The 23,639-nt window shown below is 48.6% G+C and overlaps 2 protein-coding genes across 2 annotated transcripts; both read right to left on the bottom strand.

Annotated features, from left to right (window-relative positions):
* Positions 1-7,061: 7,061 nt before the first annotated feature.
* On the bottom strand, positions 7,062-10,185 carry LOC311512435 (serine protease 1-like). The gene is made up of 5 exons (XM_084613642.1): positions 10,044-10,185; positions 9,795-9,960; positions 8,739-8,998; positions 8,383-8,519; positions 7,062-7,363 (listed from the first exon to the last, which is right to left on the bottom strand). The coding sequence occupies exons 1-5, from the start codon at positions 10,081-10,083 to the stop codon at positions 7,214-7,216; spliced, it is 753 nt and encodes a 250-aa protein (XP_084469768.1). The 5' UTR covers positions 10,084-10,185; the 3' UTR covers positions 7,062-7,213.
* A 4,058-nt stretch (positions 10,186-14,243) lies between these two features.
* APOC2 (apolipoprotein C2) lies at positions 14,244-20,125 on the bottom strand. The gene is made up of 5 exons (XM_084613885.1): positions 20,021-20,125; positions 19,670-19,720; positions 18,462-18,527; positions 16,475-16,604; positions 14,244-14,499 (listed from the first exon to the last, which is right to left on the bottom strand). Exons 3-5 carry the CDS (start codon positions 18,520-18,522, stop codon positions 14,409-14,411), a joined length of 282 nt encoding a protein of 93 aa, XP_084470011.1. The 5' UTR covers positions 18,523-18,527; positions 19,670-19,720; positions 20,021-20,125; the 3' UTR covers positions 14,244-14,408.
* Positions 20,126-23,639: the final 3,514 nt, after the last annotated feature.

The raw sequence follows: 23,639 nt of genomic DNA, 5'->3' as shown, positions 1-23,639 counted from the left end.
ACCAGCAGGAGAGTGGGGTGGGGGAGGTATTTTTTCATGCTTTGTGTGTATAAAAAGATCTTCTATACTTTCCACAGTATGCATCCGATGAAGTGAGCTGTAGCTCACGAAAGCTTATGCTCAAATAAATTGGTTAGTCTCTAAGGTGCCACAAGTACTCCTTTTCTAGTTGCTACACCCTTTCCCAGCCACACACTAGCAACAGGCAAAATACAAGGACCAGCATTGTCTGGTCTCTGGGATTTTGCATAGACACTAACTGGATGCAACCTAGTTACAGTGTCATTCTTCCTACCACAGACAAACTTAGGACCATTCCCTTCCTGGGCTTTTGTTGAATTCAGAACCAACTCTGAGACAACTGCACTATTCTCAACCATCACAGGCTGAAAGACACCTTCTGTCTGCTCCACAGACAAAGAAGAGCCAGAGACACATTCTCCTTTACCAGACACACAGCTTGGGATCTCATTTCCCTGGTCCCAGCCCTGTGTGACAACAGACAACTGCTTGGAGACTGGAGAAGCTCCCTCCATAGGCAAGTCAATACCCCTAACAGACACAGGCACATTTCTTTCACTGTTACAATTCTCCACCCAGGTAACCGATAAGCAACAGGGACACTCATCTTCCACTGTCCTTGCCTTCCCCAACTGCTGACTAGACAAAGCCATCAGCTCACAAGGCTGCCTAGGCTCATCCAGACTTTCCTTACCAGGCACATTGCCACTCCCCACAGATAAACTGCTGCTCTTCTCACTACCCTGAGCTACTCCCAGCAAATCACAGTTACCCTTTCCAGATTCACTTTTACAAACTGTACTAGCCAACAATCCAACACCCATCAAAAATCTACCCTTTCCTTTCTCAGTTAGGGCTTTAACCTGACCATCCACTTTAATCTGCTCCTGAGAAACACTGTCCTGACCAATGAGTTCTTTCTGTGCTTGATCTAATTCCAGATTCACTTCGGAGACATTAGACAGACATTCAGAAACTTCATTCACAGACAAACTGATCTTTTCCTCAGACAAACATTTGGAGAAACCCTCCCCAGGCAAATCATTGCCCATAATAGACACAGGTTTAAGATCATTCCTTTCCTGTGACTGGCTACCTGGACTGAACAAAGCTTTAATATTTTCCCCAATCAAAAGATCCTTAGGCAATAACTTCCTTACACCAGCTATAACTTCATGCTTAGTACCATTCCATTCAAGGTGGATTCTGGCTAAAGGCACATTTACAGTAAACTCACAGAGGACAACAACATTCACACTCTGATTTGGTAAGTAATCTTCCTCTTTGACGAGATCTGCTTTAACAATAATGATGTTAGAAGCCATAATTTGCCCTAAATAGATTTTACCATTAACTTTTACACTCTCTATGAAGTTTCCACTACCACTTCCATACAGAGCATTGGCACAATTTATGGGGACACCCTCTACTGAACTCACAGTAACAGCATTTACATAAAAGGTGGCAGTGTTGGGGTACATTTGGTTACACCCAGACAACTGCTCAGAGTTATACAACATACCAACATTGTTCTATACTGGACTTTCAAGAGGATACAATTTCTGCTGTTCTTCCCTTGCTTTTTTGACTTGGAGTTGAAATCTTTCCTCTTTTGCCTTAGCTTCTAGTTCCTGCAATCTATTTTCTGCCAGTCTTTGTTCATGGTCAAGTTGCAGTTTACTTGCTGCCTTTTGCATTCCAATTGCTTCTGCAGCTTCTGTAGCATCAGGTGAGAGCTGTGCTCCTGCCTCTGATCACTGGCCATTAACAGATTTCTCAGTTCTTGATTTGTAGCTTTCTTTCTAAAACTTATCCCCTTTTCTGAACACAGATCTTCCAGGGCATTTTTGCCAACGCCCTTATATGCTCTTTGCTCACCCATTGCAACTGCTCTTTAACCAACCAAACTCTCAATACCAAAATTTCACTAGTTACTAACCCTGGTCCCTAAGTGTCTGCTAATAACCCGAGTCCCTGGGCCTTGGTTACCATGGCCTGTGGCCCTGCCGAATCCTGGGGCTGACACTTGAGTACTAAACTGGGGCCAATTGCTGTCGAGGGGAGGCTCACCATGCTCTCACCTGGGTGTGAGGAGCAGAGGTGCTGGATCTGTGGGTGCCTCACTGGGTCTGCCAGCTTCTGAGCGTGCCCTCCTGCTGCCCTAGCTCCATGGGCCCCATCAGCATCGCTGAGGAGTGGGGGTAGTAGGGTTAGCCTGTAGAGCCTGTTGCTGTTGCATGTGAGGTCTGCGGATGCTTGAGGGGTGAAGAGCTGCATCATGCTCTCTGGGTATTTCCTCACTCCTGTGCTTCCCCCTCAATAGCTGGCTGCTCCCAGCCAGGTTGCCTCATTCCCATCTCCCTCTCACCCAGCAGTGGGAAGAACCCAGCCCCGCTGGGATTCTCAGGCTCGTTGTGAACCTGTCTCCTCCCCCAAATGCAGTGAGCACTGGGTCTGGCTCTGAGGCCAGTGCATGAGAGCGCAGAGGGAAGTAACCTCTCGGCTGTTTCACCCCAGGATGAGGGCATGTGGCAGCTGGCTGGTTTCTCAGGGTTACCGAGGAGGAGCCAGAGGGGGGACTACACCAAGGCCAGTCAGCTCTGTGTTCTTGGGGAACGAGAGCGCAGTATCCAGCCTGTCTGACTCATGAAGGACACCCCCTCCCCAGCCTCTGCTTGAACCAAAACTGATCAGAGAAAAGACTTGCAGAGGGCAGTGAAGGGCGGTGGGAGACACACCTAGACTCCTCCTGACAAGGGTGATAGGATTAAGGCAACTCCCCTAGCCTCATCTGCATCAAAGATGGGACAGAGAGGCATCTCCATTAGCATACAGAATGGAGAACAGAGATTCCAAGCCAAGAACTGCACTGAACTCTGGGACCAGAAAAGCAGGGAAGCACTGCATCATGGGGATCTCTGCTTCAGATGTTAATGAACTGCTCAGCAGTTATCAGACCAATGAATCCTTGATTGATATCCAAAATACTGAAGCTGCCTAATTGCATTGTGAGCTCCCTGGAAGGAACACCACCCATAGCCAAGAGTGACCAGCTCCTATTGTCTAGCCTAAAGAAAACCCTTGAGTCATCAGTTTACCCATAAACAAATCTAGTGTTTTGTTTGTTTGTTAGTGTTAGTTAATGGAGAACAGAGATTCCAAGCCAAGAACTGCACTGAACTCTGGGACCAGAAAAGCAGGGAAGCACTGCATCATGGGGATCTCTGCTTCAGATGTTAATGAACCTACCCCTACTCAGCAGTTATCAGACCAATGAATCCTTGATTGATATCCAAAATACTGAAGCTGCCTAATTGCATTGTGAGCTCCCTGGAAGGAACACCACCCATAGCCAAGAGTGACCAGCTCCTATTGTCTAGCCTAAAGAAAACCCTTGAGTCATCAGTTTACCCATAAACAAATCTAGTGTTCTCCCTTGAACCGTTGTTGTTTCCCTACAAAAAACCCTATCCACTCTCAAGTAAGTGTTCTGATGCATGGACCCAAACTCTGTATCAGTTCCACTGGGATTTCATCTTCTCCTGACTGATTGTACTCGGGCCTCTGCCTGTCTCCAGCACTCAGGACCCTGAGCTACCACCATCACCTGGGAACCCTGACCAGTTCAAGCTTCATGGAGTGGTGAGATCCCTCTCTTTCTCTCTCTCTCTGTTTTCTTTTCTACCTCAGGTATAACTTTCTAACCCTGACTTGTTTGATCAGGTATAGATTTCTATATATGACTTTTGTAACCTTTAATAATGTAACTGTTCTGTTTGTTTAGGCTCTCCTTGTTTAGTTATCACTATTATTCAATAAATAACTTTTATTGTTAAGCTGGTTGCGTCTCTCTCTCTCTCTCTGAACTTTACTCTTTTGTGTTTTTTAGCTTCCCCATTTACTCTGCTGCAATGCTTCTCTTACCTAAGCTAAAGATCCCTGTAGAGCCCAAAAATACTGTGGGGTTTGCTCATCAAGTGGGTTACTACCAGTACAATTGTAACGTGAAAGTTGGGATAGGGACATACTGAACCTGTGACATATGAGGGTGGCAGCTTGGAAGTCCTGCTCAACCCAGCCCATTGAGTCCAGGGACATATAAGGGGTCAGCTTGAAAGTGCTGATTGACCTATTGCACTCAGATTTGGGGTGTCCGTGTGAGTGTAGGAACCCAGCCCTAGGTCCTGCAGAATAGCTCCGTTCGGGGGACTTGCAGAAGGGAGTAGAGCTCCATACGCAAACACAGGTGACACAAGCAGTACATTAATAGAATTACAGAACACCCCCCACCCCAGAAGAGTAACCCTAGTAAATAAGCATACCCCAAAGTAACAGGCAAATCTGGTAACAGTCTCCCTCTTACCCAGCAGTGGGAAGAACCCAGCCCTGCTGGGATTCTCAGGCTGGTTGTGAACCTGTCCCCTCCCCCAAATGTAGTGAGCACTGAGTCTGACTCTGAGGTCAGTGCATGAGAGTGCAGAGGGAAGTAACCCCTCAGGATGAGGGCATGTGGCAGCTGGCTGGTTTCTCAGGGTTACCGAGGAGGTGCCAGAGGGGGGACTGCACCAAGGTAACCATCTGCTGAGAGCTTCTCCATGGAATAAACCCAACCTGCCCAGCCTCTTTGATGCCAGCCAATCTTCCTGGCCCTCAGCCTGCTCCACAGCCCAGCTACTATCTTTGACCCCCCCAGGGGATGGAGGGGGGCAGAGGATTGGGGGGAAGCTGCAGTGGAGACAGGCTAAGAGGCAGAGAGCCTGGTGTGTGATTGGAGCAGGATGTGGATGAGATGTGAGCGGGGAGAGGGGGAGGATTCTGTCTTGTTGCAGAGGAAGAAGGTGAAATTCCCATAGGGGGGAGGATCTATGGACTGATGCTGTGGGCATCGCCCCCCAGCATAACTAACGTGCTCAGGTTCAGATGCACCTGTGCAGCCACTCTGGCTCCCCTAGACTTGTTGGGCCATACTCCATGTGGACATGGGGCAAATTCAGACTGGGAATCGCGATGCCCATGTGTTCATAGGACACCTTGCATGGCTGCAGAGCCATTTATTTTCAGGTGCTTTGCACTAGGGCCAAGAAGACCTAGCCTGGGGACAAGGCCCTGCTGTGCCAGCCCCTGCTGTATGATAACAAGGTAGTCCCTGCCCTGAGAGCTCACAGTCTGCATGTGAATACTCATGGAGCACTCAGCCAGGAGCTGTAGCTGGGGGAAGGCCACCTTTCACAGCTGCTGCGGTTCTGTGGCATGGGACTTCACACCTCCACCGGGGGTCTCCACTCCTCCACACACCTCCCCTCTTGAATGCACCTGTCCCCAGTGTGACGTTGTACTCTATATGATTTTATGAAAATATGCTGATGAGTGTGACTATAATGTAACTAAAATATGCTCCATGCAAAAGGTCTCTTGCAAGATATCATTACAAAGCTTATAATCTACTGAGTGTAGTCATCGTATTTGTATAAATGGATCACTCTTGTATCTGAAACTAGAAATATGAAATGTAACTCTGAGGGCCTATTGTAATTACGCAAAATGTGGGCCATTCATGGTGGTTTGGAATCTTGATGGCTCCCAGCAGCCAGGACAATTGACTGTGGATGGCTCTGTTTGCAGGCAGGCCTTCCTGTGAGTCAGACTGGGAGGGATGAAGGCTTGGGGTCTTACAGTGACATGTGACCATGTCACCTGAATTGGAATCCATCGTTAACCTGGTGCTTTTCCATTGAGAAGGAGGCATGGGAACCCAGAGGGACAAAGGATTTCCGCCTTGTGCAAAAGATATATAAGTGGGTGGAACAGACCAAAGGGGAGCCATCATGAGGAATCCCCTAGCTCCCACCTGGACTGGAACAAGGGCTGTACCAGGGGAAAGGATTGTGCCCAGACTAGGAAGGTGTCCAGTCTGTGAAAGAAACTTATTGACACATCTCTACGGGTGAGATTTTATCTGTATTCAGTTTTATTACTGTACTAGACTTAGACTTGTGTGTTTTATTTTATTTTGCTTGGTAATTCACTTTGTTCTGTCTGTTACTACTTGGAACCATTTAAATCCTACTTTCTGTAGTTAATAAAATCACTTTTTACTTATTAATTAACCCAGAGTTAATTAAGGGGGCATACAGCTGTGCATCTCTCTCTGTCAGTGTTATAGAGGGTGTATAAGCTTTATACAGGGTAAAATGGATTTATTTAGGGTTTGGACCCCATTGGGAGTTGGGCATCTGAGTGTTAAAGACAGGCACACTTCTGTGAGCTGCTTTCAGTTAAGCCTGCAGCTGTTAGGGGACGTGGTTCAGACCTGGGTTGGGTTTGCAGCAGGCTAGCGGGTCTGGCTCAAACCAGGCAGGGCACTGAAGTCCTAAGCTGACAGGGCAGGAAAGCAGGAGCAGAAGTAGTATCGGCACATCAATTGGCAGCCTCCAAGGGGGTTTCTGTGATCCAACCCATCACACCCGGTTGCCATCTGTGGTGACTGATATTTGTAAAATGCTTTTACAACACTTGCCCTGCAAGGAAGAGCTGGTGACTCCTCGAGGAAATGGGACAGAACCCAGGAGTCCTGTCAAAACCCAGGCAAAAATCTTACTGAAGTGGATGAGATTCTCAGTGACTTCCACACTAGGGACATGCTATAGATTGCCAGCCTCCTAGGCTGTTCCCCATGAGTCCCAGCCCCTCACCCCATACAATGCAGCAGGGGCATCTGCTGGGACTACAGCTATCTGCAGCCAATTCGTAGCTCAGACTTCCTGGGTGCCCTTGGGCAAGTCACTGAATCTCTCTGCAGCTCAATTCCCCAGCTATAGAATGGGGACCTGGCTTTGTCAGTTTCATCTGGAAGCTCTTTTGGGCTGGGTGTGTCACTCGCTGTGTGCTGTGCAGCACCAAGCCCAGCAGCGGCCTCCTGAGCTTGCTGTCATAATATTCATCTAATTATAACTATATCAGTATGGGATTCAAGCGCTGATCTGGGCTAAAAATGCCAAGTATTCAGCAGGATGTAGGAACTGAGTTTTATTGATGGGATTTCAGACCCGCATTTGATGCGTCTCTCCTAAGCTTCTTGTGTCTTCCTTACTGGGTTTCTTGGCATCACGGCAGGCCCCCTATTTTACTGAGAAGGTTTCAATCACTTTTATCCAGGCAGCAGGCAAAGCGGGACAGGGGAGGTCTGAACATGTCAGTTGTTGGCAATGACCTCCTCAATCCAGGACACGTAGTTACACACTGTGGTATAGACACCAGGGTAGTTCTTCTGGGCACACCCGTCGCCCCAGGACACCACCCCCGTCAGCTCTCCATTACAGACCACTGGCCCACCAGAGTCTCCCTGCAGGGAACAAAGAGTTGTGCAGGTCTCTTCATGGCATTAGAATCTGGCAAGAGAACTGTGCCCAAGCAAGTTGGAGTCACCGCCTAGGGCTGGATGTGGCTGTCAGCCCAGGTCCAGGTGATGTTGATAACAGTGGAAAGACCTGCCCATCCCAGGCCCCCCATCCGTCTCCCTCACACATGCCCTCGCTGGGACATCCCAGCACCAGTGAAGTGCTAGGGTGGGAAGTGCCAGACCACATCACAGGAACCTACAGAGTCAAAGCAGCTTAGGAGACTGAATCAACTTGCCTGAGGCACAGGGGCCAGTGCACAGCCCAGGGGCTGTGTACATTAGGGGGATAGTTAGTCGGAGCTCTTTGGTGCCTAGGTCCTGGGCTGGAGCAGAATTTCAGGGCTTTGCCTAGAAACTGTAGGTCAGATATTGCTATTGGTGTGGATTTATTGTCTAGCAAGTGGTAGTGACCTCTCTCTGCAGAGCTGCAAGCTGGGGTAAGGTGTCCTCTTTGGAACGGACATAACCTCCTATGCATATTCATGCACATACACATTACTGTGCATGCATTAACACCCCCTTCTGCAGGCACTACTAATACATATATGTATCCTAGCACCAGACACACCAACACACACCGCCTTCTGTAAACAGTGATGTGTACAAACCCCTTGACTTACACACCTATCTGCACAAACGCACATATTGCATATTCCTCTGCACACATGAACACCCTATGACTCACGTGCACCCACACACACAGACACCTGGCTGCACTGAGAGGAAATATCCCAGAAACGTGCAAGTGCACCCCATAATGACGCCAATGACATCATGATCACCCAATCCTGACTTCCCCAGGACACATGCCTAGAGGTCATCATCCTTGTACTTGCAAATCCCAAGCATAGTGATTTCTTGCCATGTACTGAGGAAACAGCATTCGCTTTGAACCCCAGTGTAGCTGAATGAAAGGCAACCTCCTCACACACCCCAAACCTAACCAGCCACTCCCTCCATACCTGGCAAGAGTCCTTGCCCCCCTCTAGGTAGCCAGCACAGAACATGTTTGTGGTGATGCGACCGGGGTAGGCGGCACGACAGGCAGAGTCAGAGAGGATGGGCACATTCAGACACTGTAGGGCATCCGGGTACTGAACTGGGGAGGAGAGAGTATGGGGATAAATGGGGATCTAATGGCACAGACTATTCAAAGGCAGAGAAGCACCCTTCAGATGGGGCCTGATTCCCCCATCACCCATGCCAGTGTAAATCAGGAGTAACCCCATTGGAGACGGTGTAAGTCAGGATTATTGCTGATGGCCCCCTCCCCCTTGCAGATGTTCCCTGAGCTGAAGTTGTCTCCACTGTATCTTACCCCCAGACGTGAGGAGATTCCCCCAGCCAGAGACCAGGCACTGCTTCCCTGGCACAGGGCAGCTGCTGGAGATGGGGATGGGCTGCACGTAGGCACTGAACCGGGCCGGTTGGGCTAGCTTCACCAGCATGATGTCATTATTCATGGTGTATTGGTTGTACTTGGGGAATGGGAAGGCTTTGGCCACCTGGATATGCTGCTCAGTGCCCTCGTCTGCACTGGTGTCATGCTCCCCGAGATGAGCCACCAGGGTCCTGGGCCTGCAGGGAACAGCCACAGAGTATAGAAATGCAGGGCTGGGAGAGATCTCGAGAAGTCATCACATCCTGCCCCCCTGCACCAAGGCAAGACCAAGTAACCCTAGACCAGCCCTGACACATGTTTGTTCCTCCTGTTCTTAAACCTTCCAGTGATGGGAACTCCACACCATCCCTTGGAGCCTGTTTCAATGCCTAACTACTCCGAGAGTTAGAAGGTTTTCATAATATCTAAGATAAGTCTGCCTTGCTGCTGATTACACCCATTGCTTCTTGTCCTACCTTCAGTGGACAGGGAAAACAACTCATCACTGGCTTCTTTATAACACCCCTTTTCATATTTGAAGACTGTTATCAGGCTCCTCCCTTAGACTTCTTTTCTCAAACCTAAACATGCCCAGTTGTTTTACCCTGTCCTCAGAAGTCAGGTTTTCTAAATCTTTGATCATTTTTGTTGCTGTCCTCTGGACTCTCTCCAGCTTGTCCACATCTTTCCTAAAGTGTGGCACACAGCTTTGGACCTATTACATTAGCTGAGGCCTCCCCAGGTCCAAGTCAAGTGGCCCATGACCTCCTTTGTCTGATATGCAACACTCCTGCTAATACACCCTAGAATTATATTAGCCTTTTTTGCAACTGCATTACAGTGTTTCCCATGGTTCAGTTGCTTGGGAAATACAACCTAGGCCCCCATGTAACACCCACAAGGCCTGGGTCCCACCGAGATTCGCTTCATCCCTACAGGGGCCTGTGCCTTGTGCTAGGACAGGGATGAATTCTCCTGAACTGCTCGACTCACGTTCTGTAGCAATGAGCTGCCGAGATGATCCACCACTCATTGATGAGAGACCCCCCGCACCAGCGATAGTTTGAGCCATACGTGAAATAGACCTGCCAGGGCTGGGAGTGGGGCGAGCATTCATATCCATTTATTATCTTATCATCATCCTCCAGCTTTGAGGCAGCTGAAAGGCAAACAGGATGATGGGAATTAGCCTGGGGGGGTTAGAACAGGGAGAAAGGAGAGGCCAGTGGGGAGAGCAGTTACCTGTGGCACTCAGCAGAAGAGCGAACAAGAAGATCTCCATGGTGCCAGGCTGAGTTGGACACAAGGAGGGGGTGGGTTTATACAAGCTGAACTGTTCACATGATCCAACAGCTGTCAGTGAGTAGGGACTGAATTTAGAAACAAAACCACATCTGTCTCCCCAGGTAAATAATTGTCTGCTTCACCTGCTGCATTCCCTTGGGGGGGGGTTGCTGCAGAGGAGGGAACAGGGGCTAAAAATAGTTCAGGGCACAACCTGCTTCCTATGCCATTTGGGTGAAATTTGCCCAGTGCAACTCAACCTTCAGCATGGGCTGGAAGTGATAAATAGGCATTGGGCATGTCAAATCCACCAGCCCAAGGCTCGGCAGCCCACATAAGGCCTCCAAATAGTGGGCTTCCATGGGAATGAATGGTGAGGAAATGCAGGGCTTTTTTATTAATGTGCTGGACTGGGACTCAGGGCTCCTGGGTAGAGCTGGTCAGGAATTTTCCAATTCAACTTTTGTTGTTGTTGGAAAATGTTGATTGATCAAAACAGTAACTGTTTGTGAAACAGTGTCGGGTTTGATGGAATACTCACTGTGACGGGTTCAGTCACAGAGACTCCCTTGGGACTGTCACCTGATGTGCTGAAACTACCTCTGAGCCCATCTTCCCTGCCAGCTTGGGACTCCAGAACCCTGCCTTGTTGAGCCAGACTTAGTAGCCTGCTGCAACACAGACCCAGGGTCTGAACCAAGCCTGCAAAGCTGCAGGCTCAACTGAAAACAGCTCAGCAAGTGCTCCTGTCTCCAGCACCCAGACACCCAGGTCGCAATGGGATCCAAACCCCAAATAAATCTGTTTTACTCTGTATAAAACGTATACAGGGTAAACTCATACATTGTCTGCCCTCTATGACACTGATAGAGAGAGATGCACAGCTGTTTGCTCCCCCAGGTATTAATCACTTACTCTGGGTTAATTAATAAACAAAAGCGATTTTATTAAGTATAAAAAGTAGGATTTAAGTGGTTTCAAGTAATAACAGACGGAACAAAGTAAGTTACCAAGCAAAATAAAACAAAACCCACAAGTCTAAGCCTAATACGTTAAGAAAATGAATACAGGTAAATCTCATCCTCAGAGATGTTCCAATAAGCTTCTTTCACAAACTAGACTCCTTCCTAGTCTGAGCCCAATCCTTTCTCCTGGTACAGTCCTTGTTAGTTCCAGCTCAGGGGGTAACTAGGGGATTTCTCATGACTGGCAGACCCCTTTGTTCTGTTCCACCCCCTTTTATAGCTTTGGCACAAGGCGGGAATCTTTTGTCTCTCTGGGTCCCCACCCCTCCTTCTAAATGGAAAAGCACCAGGTTTAAGATGGATTCCAGTACCAGGTGACATGGTTACATGTCCTGTGAGACCCCTAGTCTCCTTGCTTCCCGGGCTGATAGGCATGTACTCCTGAAGGTTTGTAAGTAAACAGAGCCATTTACAGGTGATTGATTCTGAAGCACCCTTAATGGCTCCCACTTAACATGTTTACATCAGTAATATATCAGGTTTCAGAGTAACAGCCCTGTTAGTCTCCTAACTCCAGACATAGAAATAATACATGCAAACAAATGGGATGAACACATCTGAGGAAAAAGAAAAGGAGGACTTGTGGCACCTTAGAGACTAACCAATTTATTAGAGCATAAGCTTTCGTGAGCTACAGCTCACTTCCTCAGATGCATATCATGGCAGTTTCCACGATATGCATCCGATGAAGTGAGCTGTAGCTCACGAAAGCTTATGCTCTAATAAATTGGTTAGTCTCTAAGGTGCCACAAGTCCTCCTTTTCTTTTTGCGAATACAGACTAACACGGCTGCTACTCTGAAACACATCTGAGGAAGTGAGCTGTAGCTCACGAAAGCTTATGCTCTAATAAATTGGTTAGTCTCTAAGGTGCCACAAGTCCTCCTTTTCTTTTTGCGAATACAGACTAACACGGCTGCTACTCTGAAACACATCTGAGGAAGTGAGCTGTAGCTCACGAAAGCTTATGCTCTAATAAATTGGTTAGTCTCTAAGGTGCCACAAGTCCTCCTTTTCTTTTTGCGAATACAGACTAACACGGCTGCTACTCTGAAACTCAGTAGATGATAAGCTTTGTAATGATGCCTTACAAGAGACCTTTGCATAAAGTATATTCCAGTTACATCATATTCACACTTATAAACATATTTTTCTAAAGCATAAGGAGTGCAATGTCACACTCAACTTGAAACATTTTTGGTTAAAACAATTTCAGAACTGTAGATCCAGTAAGTTTCAGCATTTTGAGTCAAACTAACTTTTTGTTTTAAAGTGTTGGTACATTTGCACTAAAAAAGAGAAATGAAAATAAGGTAAATTGAAACACAATGTTCTGAATTTACTAAAACAAAATCTTTGACCTGAACCAAAAATTATTTCTGATTTTTGGTTCACAAAAATGTTTAAGATTTTGACTTTTCATCCCAATTTGAGATCGGAGAGAAAATATGAATGTTGAAACTTCTCCTGAGCTGGGTGGGAATCAGTTTTCTGCCCAGCCCCACTCCAGAGTTTGATCCTGGTTCTGCCACAGACTCAATGAATCATAGAATCATAGAATATCAGGGTTGGAAGGGACCTCAGGAGGTCATCTAGTCCAACCCCCTGCTCAAAGCAGGACCAATCCCCAATTAAATCATCCCAGCCAGGGCTTTGTCAAGCCTGACCTTTAAAACTTCTAAGGAAGGAGATTCTACCACCTCCCTAGGTAATGCATTCCAGTGTTTCACCACCCTCCTAGTGAAAAAGTTTTTCCTAATATCCAACCTAAACCTCCCCCACTGCAACTTGAGACCATTACTCCTTGTCCCGTCCTCTTCAGACTCCAGTTATACCGACTTCAGACTGGAGTTATACTCCAGTCCAGACTCCAGCGAGAAACTGCTGAATTGGAATTCATTTGCAAATTGGATACTATTAATTTAGGCTTAAATAGAGACTGGGAGTGGCTAAGTCATTATGCAAGGTAGCCTATTTCCCCTTGTTCCCCCCCCCCCCCGACATTCTGGTTAAACTTGGATTTAAACTTGGAGAGTGGTCAGTTTGGATGAGCAATTGCCAGCAGGAGAGTGAGTTTGTTTGTGTGTGTGTGTCCCCGGAGGAAAAAAAAGGGGGTGGGGGGGTGAGAAAGCCTGGATTTGTGCTGGACATGGCCCACCTTGATTATCATGCACATTGTAGGGAGAGTGGTCACTTTGGATGAGCTATTACCAGCAGGAGAGTGAGTTTGTGTGTGTGTTTTTTGGAGGGGGGGTGAGGGGGTGAGAGAACCTGGATTTGTGCAGGAAATGGCCCACCTTGATTATCATGCACATTGTGTAGAGAGTTGTCACTTTGGATGGGCTATTACCAGCAGGAGAGTGAGTTTGTGTGTGGGGTGGTGGAGGGTGAGAAAACCTGGATTTGTGCTGGAAATGGCCCAACTTGATGATCACTTTAGATAAGCTATTACCAGCAGGACAGTGGGGTGGGAGAAGGTATTGTTTTATGATCTCTGTGTGTATATAAAGTCTGCTGCAGTTTCCACGGTATGCATCCGATGAAGTGAGCTGTAGCTCACGAAAGCTCATGCTCAGATAAATTGGTTAGTCTCTAAGGTGCCACAAGTACTCCTTTTCTTTTTGTGCCTTTGCAGTTTTAGCACTGATCACTCAACCCTTTAATGTAACAGATGGGTCCACCCCAAATCCCTCAGTGGCAGCTAGCTTCAAACAGGGAGGAAACTTAGAGCTAGAACAAGTTTGCAGTATGGCCTTTTCCACTCCCAGCTCTTGGAGGGAGTGGGGTCCAGTGAGTCGGAACAGGAGGGGGCTGGGAGGTAGGATGCCTGGGTTCTATGCCTGATGCTTGGGTGGAGTGGGTTCTAACGATTAGAGTGAAGGGGGCTGGGAGCCAGGACGCCTGGGTCCTATTCTCAACTTGGTGGACAATGAGTGGGGGAGTTAGGATTTGTGAGTTCTGTTCCTCCTCTGCACTTTACTCCTTCTCAGGTACCCTCGCTGTGCCTCAGTTTCCTCCCAATATCTGAAGACAGGAATAATGGGATGGGAGGTGCAGTTATAATTGAGACTCTGAGTGAGCCCCATATACACCAAGTTCTGTGTCACTCACAGATCCACACACACAGCAGTGAATGGAGCAAGGCAAAAGGGAATTTGCTTTATTGACTCGGTAAGCAGAAAAGTGTCAGCACATAAACAAATATGAACACAGAGGAACCCGCTCGCTATCCTTGCCGGCTTGTCACTGTAGGAATGGTAGCGGGGAGGGGATGGGGATGGGGTGGACAGCAGCCTATGTTACTGCTCCCCATGCCACCAATGGTAAACCTGGTCCTTCAGGATTTCTGTGTAGGTCCCTGCAGCCGATGTGGTTTTTTCATAGATGTCCCTGGGAAGGAAAGTGAAGAGGAGGAGGAGACGCCACGTGAGAGGGCTGGTCCCCCCCTGGTCCCTGCAGGATGGTCTGCACTGTCAGCATTGTTATTAAATACAGTCCATGGTTAGAGTAAAACCAGCACCAAATCCAGCCATGGAGCCCTGAAAATTGCTGACACATGGGCCCTGCTTCCTATGCACCCTAGGGCCCTTTCATGCCATTCGGGCAGCATAGAGGGGCTTCAGATAGGTGGAGACAACTGCCTGTTAATGCCCCCTGCTCAGAGGACCTTCCCAAATAGGATAGAATGCCATGTTGGAGCCACAGCATCCATCTCTGCTTCCCAGGGCCGAGAGAGCCATGAGAAGTAGAGCATAAGAACAGCCACACTGGGTCAGAGCAAAGGTCCATCTAACCCAGTATCCTGTCTTCTGATAGTGGCCAATGCCAGGTGCCCCAGAGGGAATGAACAGAACAGGTAATCATCAAGTGATCCATCCCCTGTTACCCATTTACAGCTTCTAGCAAACAGCGGTTAGGGATACCATCCCTGCCCATCCTGGCTAATAGCCATTGATGGATCTATCCTCCATGAACTTGTCTAGTTCTTTTTTTAACCTTGTTATAGTCTTGGCCTTCACAACCTTCTCTGGCAGGGAGTTCCACAGGCTGACTGCGCGTTGTGTAAAAAAATACTTCCTTTTGTTTGTTTTAAACCTGCTGCCTATTAATTTCATTTGGTGACCCCTAGTTCTTGTGTTATGAGAAGGAGTAAATAACAATTCCTTATATACTTTCTCCACACCAGTCATGAGTTTATAGACCTCTATCATATTCCACCCTTAGTCATCTTTTCCAAGCTGAAAAGTCCCAGTCTTATTAATCTCTCCTCTTATGGCAGCCATTCCATGCCTTTAATCATTTTTGTTATCCTTTTCTGAACATTTTCCAATTCCAATATATCTTTTTTGAGACCGGGCGACCACATCTGCACGCAGTATTCAAGATGTGGGTGTACCATGGATTTATACAAAGGCAATATATTTTCTGTCTTATTATCTATCCCTTTCTTAATGATTCCCAACATTCTGTTAGCTTTTTGACTGCCGCTGCACATTGGGTGGATGTTTTCAGAGAACTATCCACAGTAACTCTAAGATCTCTTTCTCGCGTGGTAATAGCTAATTTAGACCCCATCATTTTATATGTATAGTTGGGATGATGTTTTCCAATGTGCATTACTTTGCACAGATCAACATTGAATTTCATCTGCCATTTTGTTGCCCAATCACCCAGTTTTGTGAGATCCTTTTGTGGCTCTTCGCAGTCTGTTTGGGACTTAACTATCTTGAGTAGTTTTGTATCATCTGCATATATTAAAGCAGCCACACCAGGACCTGAGCTGGACCCGGCAGAGTTTCAAACTTCAGGAACCACAAAGGCAGCTTTAACCTGCCTGCCAGAGAGCCTGGCCCAGTCACAGGAAAGAAGTGATTGAGAATCAGCCCTCAGGAATGGGGAGGGGCTGTTAGGTCACAACTAGTGCATGCTCTTTGCCTTTGTGTGCACCCAGGATTGTAACCACATGGGACTCTCCAGGGCTTTGTGGCACCGACAGAGCAAACCCTCTGTCTGTGGGGAGCCAGAGACCACCACCTCCCAAACCACTCCCTCTGGGGGGGTGTCTGTTCCCAGTAATGCTGCCTGGAAACACTGGCCCGCTGGTGGCTTCCTCCAGATTTAATCTCTGTTTGTGTAACACTGACAGAACCTTGTTGTCAGCGGGCGGGATCGAACTGGGACCTATGGAGTTTAGTGCATGAGTCTCTATCTACCACATGAGCTAAAAGACAACTGGCTCTTAGCTAAGGCTGTAGAGCAGACTCATTTTATCTCTCTCTCTAAGTGGTCTTGGTGCCACTATATGGGACAGAACATCACACCCAGGAGGGGTGTGGGTTACACTTGCACTCTGCCTTCCCCTTACCAAGATTTGACACTGTCCAGCCAGCCCTGGACCACTGAATTCAGCCGTTCCCAGTAACTCTTGGCAACCTCCTGGATCTGGGAGAATGAGTCCTGAGCCTCTCGCTTCTGCAGCCGATAACTGGCAGCCTCTGCAGAGACAGAAAATGGGGCTCAGGTCTCTCTAGGGGAGGAGGGGCCATGCCCAGGAAGGTAGCTGTTTTTACACTGGTATTGGAAAGACAGGAGACAAACATTGGCCAAACTGGACAGTCTCTACATAAAAGAATAAATGGACACAAATCAGACATCAGGAATAGAAACATACAAAAGCCAGTAGGAGAACACTTCTATCTTCCTGGACATTCAATAACAGGTTTAAAAGTAGCCATCCTTCAACAAAGAAACTTCAAAAACAGACTGCAAAGAGAAACTACCAAGCTACAATTCATTTACAAACTTAACACCATTAATTTGGGTTTGAATAGGGACTGAGAGTGGCTGGCTCACTACAAAAGCAATTTTCCCTCTCGTGGTATTGACACCTCCTCATCAATTATTGGGAGTGGACCACATCCACCTTGATTGAATTGGCCTTGTCAGCACTGGTTCTCCTTCTCTTCATGTGTCAGTATATTTATGCCTGTATCTGTAATTTTCACTCCATGCCTCTGAAGAAGTGGGGTTTTTTTACCCACGAAAGCTTATGCCCAAACAAATCTGTTAGTCTTTAAGGTGCCACTGGACTCCTCGTTGTTTTTGTGGATACAGACTAACACGGCTACCCCTCTGATACAGGAGACAAACTGGAAAAGCTGAATCCTCGTGATCCCTTGATGTGCAAAGCACCTGTCACAAATATCCCAGTACCATTCTTGCACCTCGCAAGATGCTGTTCATGCACCAACACGCAACAGCAAACACTGGCTGGATGGGGGTTTGTGTTTAATGCAGAAGGGAAATCAGCCTAGTTCCGGCCGGACAGATGAAAGCCTCCACTTCTGGTGTGTGAGTGACATGCTAAACACAAGCGAGGAGAGGCAGCCATTGCTCAGATGCACCACAGAATCTAACACAATGTTTATCAGCGGGTGGGTTGCAAGCCCCAGAAGGGTCTTGGCAGGCAAATGAGGGGGGTTGTGGGACATTGAAAATTGTATTATAATTCTAAATTGTGTTGTAGAGCGGAACAATTGTATCACAATTCTAAAGCAAAGAAAATAGCATTTCCAGAATAACTTTATGCTTGCCAAAACTGTCTAGATGTGTAAGATCAAATGAGCCATAGTATTCTACAAGCTTAACACTGTTATCATTATTTACTCCCACTTTTGTACCCGTAGGGGATCACTTTTATTTTGAATAAGGGGTCACTGCTGAGGAAAGGCTGAGAGATGCTGCTCTGACAGACTCCCAGGATGAGAGCAGACCAGTGCTTTAGGGCAACTCATTCTGCGGCTAGCAGAGAACTGGCATTTGTTTGCATGAAAAAATTTGATTCAAATTTTTTCTTTACGTTCATTCTCCAGTTTCTCATTTTTTAACTGTAACTTTGTTGTTATTGGTTTTTGGCTTCCAGTTGTTAGGGACCAAAAAATGTTCAGTTTTGGGCAAAAATCCAAGAAATGTCATTGAAAGTGGACATTTCCTTAGAAATTTCTGTTCTAGCGAAAAAAACGTTTTGGGAAAATTTTTTGAAGAAAACCATGAAGAGGAAGTCTAGGGCTGAGCAGCCCATAACTCCAGGGAAAGCTGAGGGAGCGCCAGGAGCTCAGCAGCTCTGAAAATCAGGCCCTAAAATCAGCAGCCACTTTGGCAAATATTGGGCTGCGTCCTCAGGTTTCCCCTGGGCCTGGATACAACCCCTAGACAGGAAATGGGGAGAAGGAAGAGTAACGTGCTCTGGAGTAGGGGAACTCAAGGAGACATCATCTCTCTCGACATCATCAGGAGGAGTTTAACCTGCATCTCCGGCTTCAGGGAATCTACCACACGCCAGCATCTCTTACCGGTGCAGAGAAACAGCAGCAGGATGAAGGCCACTGCAATTTTCAGATCCATCTGCCCCATATTTGCTGGAAAATAAAACCCTCAGGTTAATGCCACTTTCTCCCTCTGCACTGGGTGTGTGTGCAGAAAGTCAGAGTGGACATTGCTGAGCCTAGTCCCTTCCTCCCACCCTCACTTATTGCACCGGGGCCGAGCTCACACCAGTGGACATCAAGAATGGCAAGCTCCCACCCAGCCCACACCCCAGGCCCACAAAACTGGCTCAGGATTGTTCCCTACAGCATAGTTCCTGGAACACTGTTGGGATTCCCCACCTGAGTCACATCGATCCAGCCCAGCCTCCTACCTCTATCAGCAACACACGCCAGGTGGGCATCCCCACCTGACTCTGTGAGAGAGGGAGTGGCTCATGCCCCATAGCAGGGCAGTGCCAAACCTCCCATTTTTTAAATCCTTATCACAGCTCTGGATATTCATGTTCTCCATAGGAACGTCCCATCCCTGTCAGAATCCTGCTGAGCTCTTGTCCTCAGTGCCCTCTTGTGGCAGGGAGTTCCACAGGCTGATTGTGCACCCAGTATTTCCCTGTCTCATAGAGTTTAAGGCCAAAAGAGTCCAATAGATCATCCAGTCTGAACTCCTGTATAGCACGCTCCATTCAGTTTAATCCAGACACTCGTCTATTGAGTCCAGAGACTTTAGTTAAACCAAAGCATCTCAGTCCTCAGGAGACTAAACTGTTGTGTATTCAAGGCAGTGACCAGGAGAGACCAAGGTGCCAGCATCTTCCTGGGAGCTGATTCCCTGTGCTGCCCTGCACCCAGTCCTGCCATTTGCACCTACAAAGTGGATGGGAACCCTGCTAAATTGGGATGGGAGCTTTGCACACACTCTTTCCACACATGTAAAACACAACACAGGGCATGGGATGCAGATTCAGACATTCATTGATTTGAAATCAGCAGGGAGTCTGGCCTCCTGCATAACCCCAGCCAGAAGCCCTCCCAGTGACTCGTGTATCCTCCTGGCCTTGGGTAAGCCAGAGTGATGAGATGTCTGTGCTCTGTTCACAGACATCAAGGGAGGGGGATCCCCACATCTGTCCCCAGTCCCTCTCACTGTATGGTTACTGGCCTGAATGTATCTAGCTTCCAATTCCATTGGGCTGGCAGAGGGATCCAGGTCTTGGGGTGACTAGGGACCATACCTGTTGTAGAGAGCGTGGCTCCTTCCTGAGACTCGAGCAAGGCACAGAAACCTACAAACCAAATAAAACATGTACAGCTGGTAAAGGAGAAACAGAACCTTGGGCTCGCAGGCCAGGGAAGTCAAGCAAACCCCTTGGGGCTTCGTGCTCCTAGGAAAATCCCCTGTCGGGCCCTAGGCTCCCAGCCGTGGCTTTTCCAGGTCAGGATGCAGAGATACAGGGGGAGATATCAATCCAGAGAGGGCAGCCCATGTGAGGTTGCTCCAGCCCCCAGGCACTCTTGGAGCCAGAGCATTACGGTCCAGGCTGAGAGGCAGGCAGGCTGTGTGACCCCATAGGAGAGGTACTCACGGGTGACTGGAGGCTGCTGCTCACTCTGGCTCCAAGGTTCTGGCTAGCTCATTTATAGAGTGTTTGTGAAAACTCTTAACCCCCCTTTCCCAAAAGCGGATCCACCAATGACACAACCTCACCATCCCAGGTCAAACTCCAAGCAAACACAGCCAGGCCTGGCCCTTTGACCTGAGAGCAACTGATTGACCAATGCCACACAACCCCCCCACCACCCTATGTCCCTAGGAGTGGGACTGAGTCAGAATTATACTGACTCAGTGAGTGGGGAAATTCAGCCTCACGGAAACCCCCCACCACTCAGCAGGCAGCCTGTGGGATCTGCCCCTCCCTTACTCCCCCCAGATCCATCACCCTACTTCCCCACCGGCTCAGCCTGCCTTTCCCCTGCACCTTGCCTCCCCCCAAGACCCTACTCTTGGCCCCCTCAGTGAAACATCAGAGATACCTCCCAGGCCCTTCAGTGGAAGCACAGTGTTTTCTACACTCTCCTGGAGGGGGCTCTGAGCCTGGGGCTCAGTGTTGTCCAGAGCCCCCCAAAGCCAGCCTGGCTCAAACAGAGCAGATTCCAGCCCCAGAGACTGCAGCTCAAGGATGACCCAGCCAGGCCTTCCATTGTGAAATTCGCCCTGGTTCAAGGGGGCAGCCTAGGCCACAATTAACTCCCATATGGTCTAGGAAACCCTTATGTCCCACTTCAGCCCCATGTGCTTGGCCTCTGCCCTGGGTGGGGTGGCCTCATCCCCTCCTGCTGAGTGATGCTGAGGCTATTTGGTTTCCACACCTCTTCCCCCAAGCCTCATCCCATTAGGGGATTTCCCTGGCATGGACATTATGGACGTGCAGATGCCGCTTGTGTGGACAGATGGGCTAAACAGCCAGCGTGCTCTTGGTGACTTACGGCACGTCTTCACTGGCAACATTAAAGTGCTGCCGTGGCAGCACTTTAACGTGGCTTGTGTAGTCGTGGCAGAGCGCTGGGATAGAAAAAAACCACCTCCAGCACGCCCAGCTCCCAGCGCTGGGGCACTGTCTACGCGGGCACTTTACAGCGCCGAAACTTGCAGCGCTCAGGGGGGTGTTTTTTCACTCCCCTGAGTGAGAAAGTTGCAGCGCTGTAAAGTGCCCATGTGTACAAGGCCTTAGTAACGCATCCCTCCTCACAGCATGGGCTGGCAGTCAAGACTCCTGGGTTCTATCCCCAGCTGTGGGAGAGGAGGGGGGTCTAGTGGGTTAGAGTGGGCAGGGGGTGTCCTGGCTCACTGTGTGACCTTGAGAGAGACAGGGCAGGTGAGGTAAGTGATCTGTGAAAGCTCAAAAGCTTCTCTCTTTCACCAACAGAAGTTGGTCCAATAAAAGCCTCTACCTCACCCACCCGGTGTCTCTAATATTCTCGACCAACATGGCTATAGCAACGTTGCATGACCCTAAGAGAGTCATTCCAGCTTCCTGTTTCTCAGGGTCCCTGTGAAATTACACTCCAGCCAGAAAGGCTTCAAAGATGCTGAGCATGCGCACTATTTTTAAAGGACACCTTTGCCCATCAAGGCTCTGGGCTTTTCCTTGAGTCAGGTAGACCTACCCATGGGAGCGCTAGCCTAGCTAGCATCAGCTACAATGGTCGTCACGCTGCAGTGAGGGGCTTCAGCGTGAGCTGCCGGGTGTAGGCTGCAGCCCGAGGTTTCTAGCTCACACAGCTGCTTCTTCAGTGCGAGTTTAGCTGGGCCAGCTGGACGAAAGCTAGTGCGGGTAGCGCTACCGGAGTGGCAGTAACACCTCTGAGTGTAGTGTAGACATTCCCCAAAACTCGTAGCCAGAGCCTGGGCGACACAGAGCAACAGGAGGGCCCAGGCGGGGCTGCGGAGGCCCATCATGCCAGAGGCAAAGCTGTAGAGAAGAGGGGGTGTCCTGGAACCTTCAGACTCTTCCCCAGCTTCTAAACCTGGAATACTAATAATCGTGCAACACAAACACTCTGGGGGCCAGATCAGTGTCAATAGACAGTGCGGGGGACATGGATCAGAGAAGGCACCAATGCCACCGGAAGGGTGGGGGCATGGAAAGGTACAGCTTAAAGGGAATGATGCATCCACACACACCTCCACCTCCCATCTACCTATCTACCTATCTCGCTAGCTACCTCTCTCTCTCTGGCTGCCTTGCACCATATTATCAGATATCTGCCCAGGAAGAGGCTTTGTTTCCCCCTCCCCATTGAGAATTACAGGGAATCCCCCATTGATCTGCCCTTGTTAAGAACAGTGGGTGCTCCTGGTAACTGCCCCTTTTACTGCTTCCCAGCTGCTGCCAGCCATGTGCAGAGCCAGAGTTTGTGTTAAGAAAGGGGGTGATAAGCAGCTAGTCTCCCTTCTGTGTCCCTGTCATGTTGCTGTATCGCCTTATGCCTCCAGTGCCTTCCTCTTATGCCTCTCCTCCAAAGAGCCCCAGGGCCATCGTCTCAATGGACACTACTCCACTGAAGCCAGGAGCCCAGCAAACAGGAAGGGTGATAATGATACTGATCTCCTTTGTAAAGCACAGTGAGATTTACTGGTGAAAAGTGCCACAGAACGGCAAGGTATTATTGGTCTCTCTCTCCCCCTGCACAGCTGTTCCTCCCGCCATCCCATCTAGAGCTTCCCATATGCAAGGGGCTCTCACTCATCAACAATCCCTGTGCTGCATACAAGAGTGCCTTCTCGCACAAACACTGTCAGGGTTCACACTCCCACCACCCCCTTCCCACAGCTCCCTTCTGTAGCCAAAGGGGCAATTCAACACAGCGTGCTCAGTACAGCCCAATTCCTGTTATTTGCGTTGCCCGTGTGCGAAGGAGTGGCAGTCATGGGCCAGGATGCCCTACACACCCAGACCAGGATGACAGCCCAGTCCCAAAGAGGGGACAATCTATCCGCTGCTCTGAGCCTTTCTCTGCACACACACACCACTTTAACTCTGCCTGTATATTGAAAGTGGTACAACACACAGCCCTGCCGTGGAGGCAGGTCTAGCAGCATAAAGGAGCCTGTATGGCTGCTCCCTTATGAAACGGGAATAAGCCAAACCAGGACAGGCACCATTATAGCGATATAACTGCACCCACATGCGGGGTTGTACTGGTGTAACTATCTCATTAAAAACCCCAAATTAAAGCTACTAGTGCAGAACCTGTGTGTGGAACAGGCACTCCAAGCAGAGACACTGAGGTCAGCTGCTCTCTGACAGGCTGCTGACATCTGGGGGGTCCAAAGGGCTGTTTATTTAAGTATCCCAAAGAATAAGGTTGCTGGGAGCTAAACTCCTGCTCCCAAGGTCACTTTGCTCAGAGCTTTTGCAATATTTGCTCCTGGTAATTTATCAACCAGCTTTTCTGGATCAGTTTAAAACACAATCACATGGGTCACAAAAAGAAAAGGAGGCCGAAATTGGTTAATCTCTAAGGTGCCACAAGTCCTCCTTTTCTTTTTGCGAATACAGACGAACACGGCTGTTACTCTGAAACGGGTCACAAAATGATTTTCAGCAGCTGAGGAGCTGACCCTCCCAAAGGAGCCCTGTGATCATCTCCGCAGACCTGCCTAACCCAGGCCACCCCCAGTGACTTGTGGTTAGGGGTGCC

The sequence above is a fragment of the Lepidochelys olivacea genome (genome assembly GCF_965140295.1).
Source record: "Lepidochelys olivacea isolate rLepOli2 genome assembly, chromosome: 24".
Classification (NCBI taxonomy): Eukaryota; Metazoa; Chordata; order Testudines; family Cheloniidae; genus Lepidochelys; species Lepidochelys olivacea.
The sequence above is the reverse complement of the archived record's forward strand: the minus strand, read 5'-3'. Positions and strand labels throughout refer to the sequence as shown.

Excerpts from the sequence above, each read along its gene's own strand:
- APOC2 (XM_084613885.1), bottom strand. The coding sequence starts at position 18,522 with ATGGGGCAGATGGATCTGAAAATTGCAGTGGCCTTCATCCTGCTGCTG. Across the intron at positions 16,605-18,461 it reads GCTGCTGTTTCTCTGCACCG|AGGCTGCCAGTTATCGGCTG; the intron begins GTAAGAGATGCT and ends CTGTCTCTGCAG. Across the intron at positions 14,500-16,474 it reads CTGGACAGTGTCAAATCTTG|GGACATCTATGAAAAAACCA; the intron begins GTAAGGGGAAGG and ends TTTCCTTCCCAG.
- LOC311512435 (XM_084613642.1), bottom strand. The coding sequence starts at position 10,083 with ATGGAGATCTTCTTGTTCGCTCTTCTGCTGAGTGCCACAG. Across the intron at positions 9,961-10,043 it reads TCTTCTGCTGAGTGCCACAG|CTGCCTCAAAGCTGGAGGAT; the intron begins GTAACTGCTCTC and ends TTTGCCTTTCAG. Across the intron at positions 7,364-8,382 it reads GGGGCAAGGACTCTTGCCAG|GGAGACTCTGGTGGGCCAGT; the intron begins GTATGGAGGGAG and ends TGTTCCCTGCAG.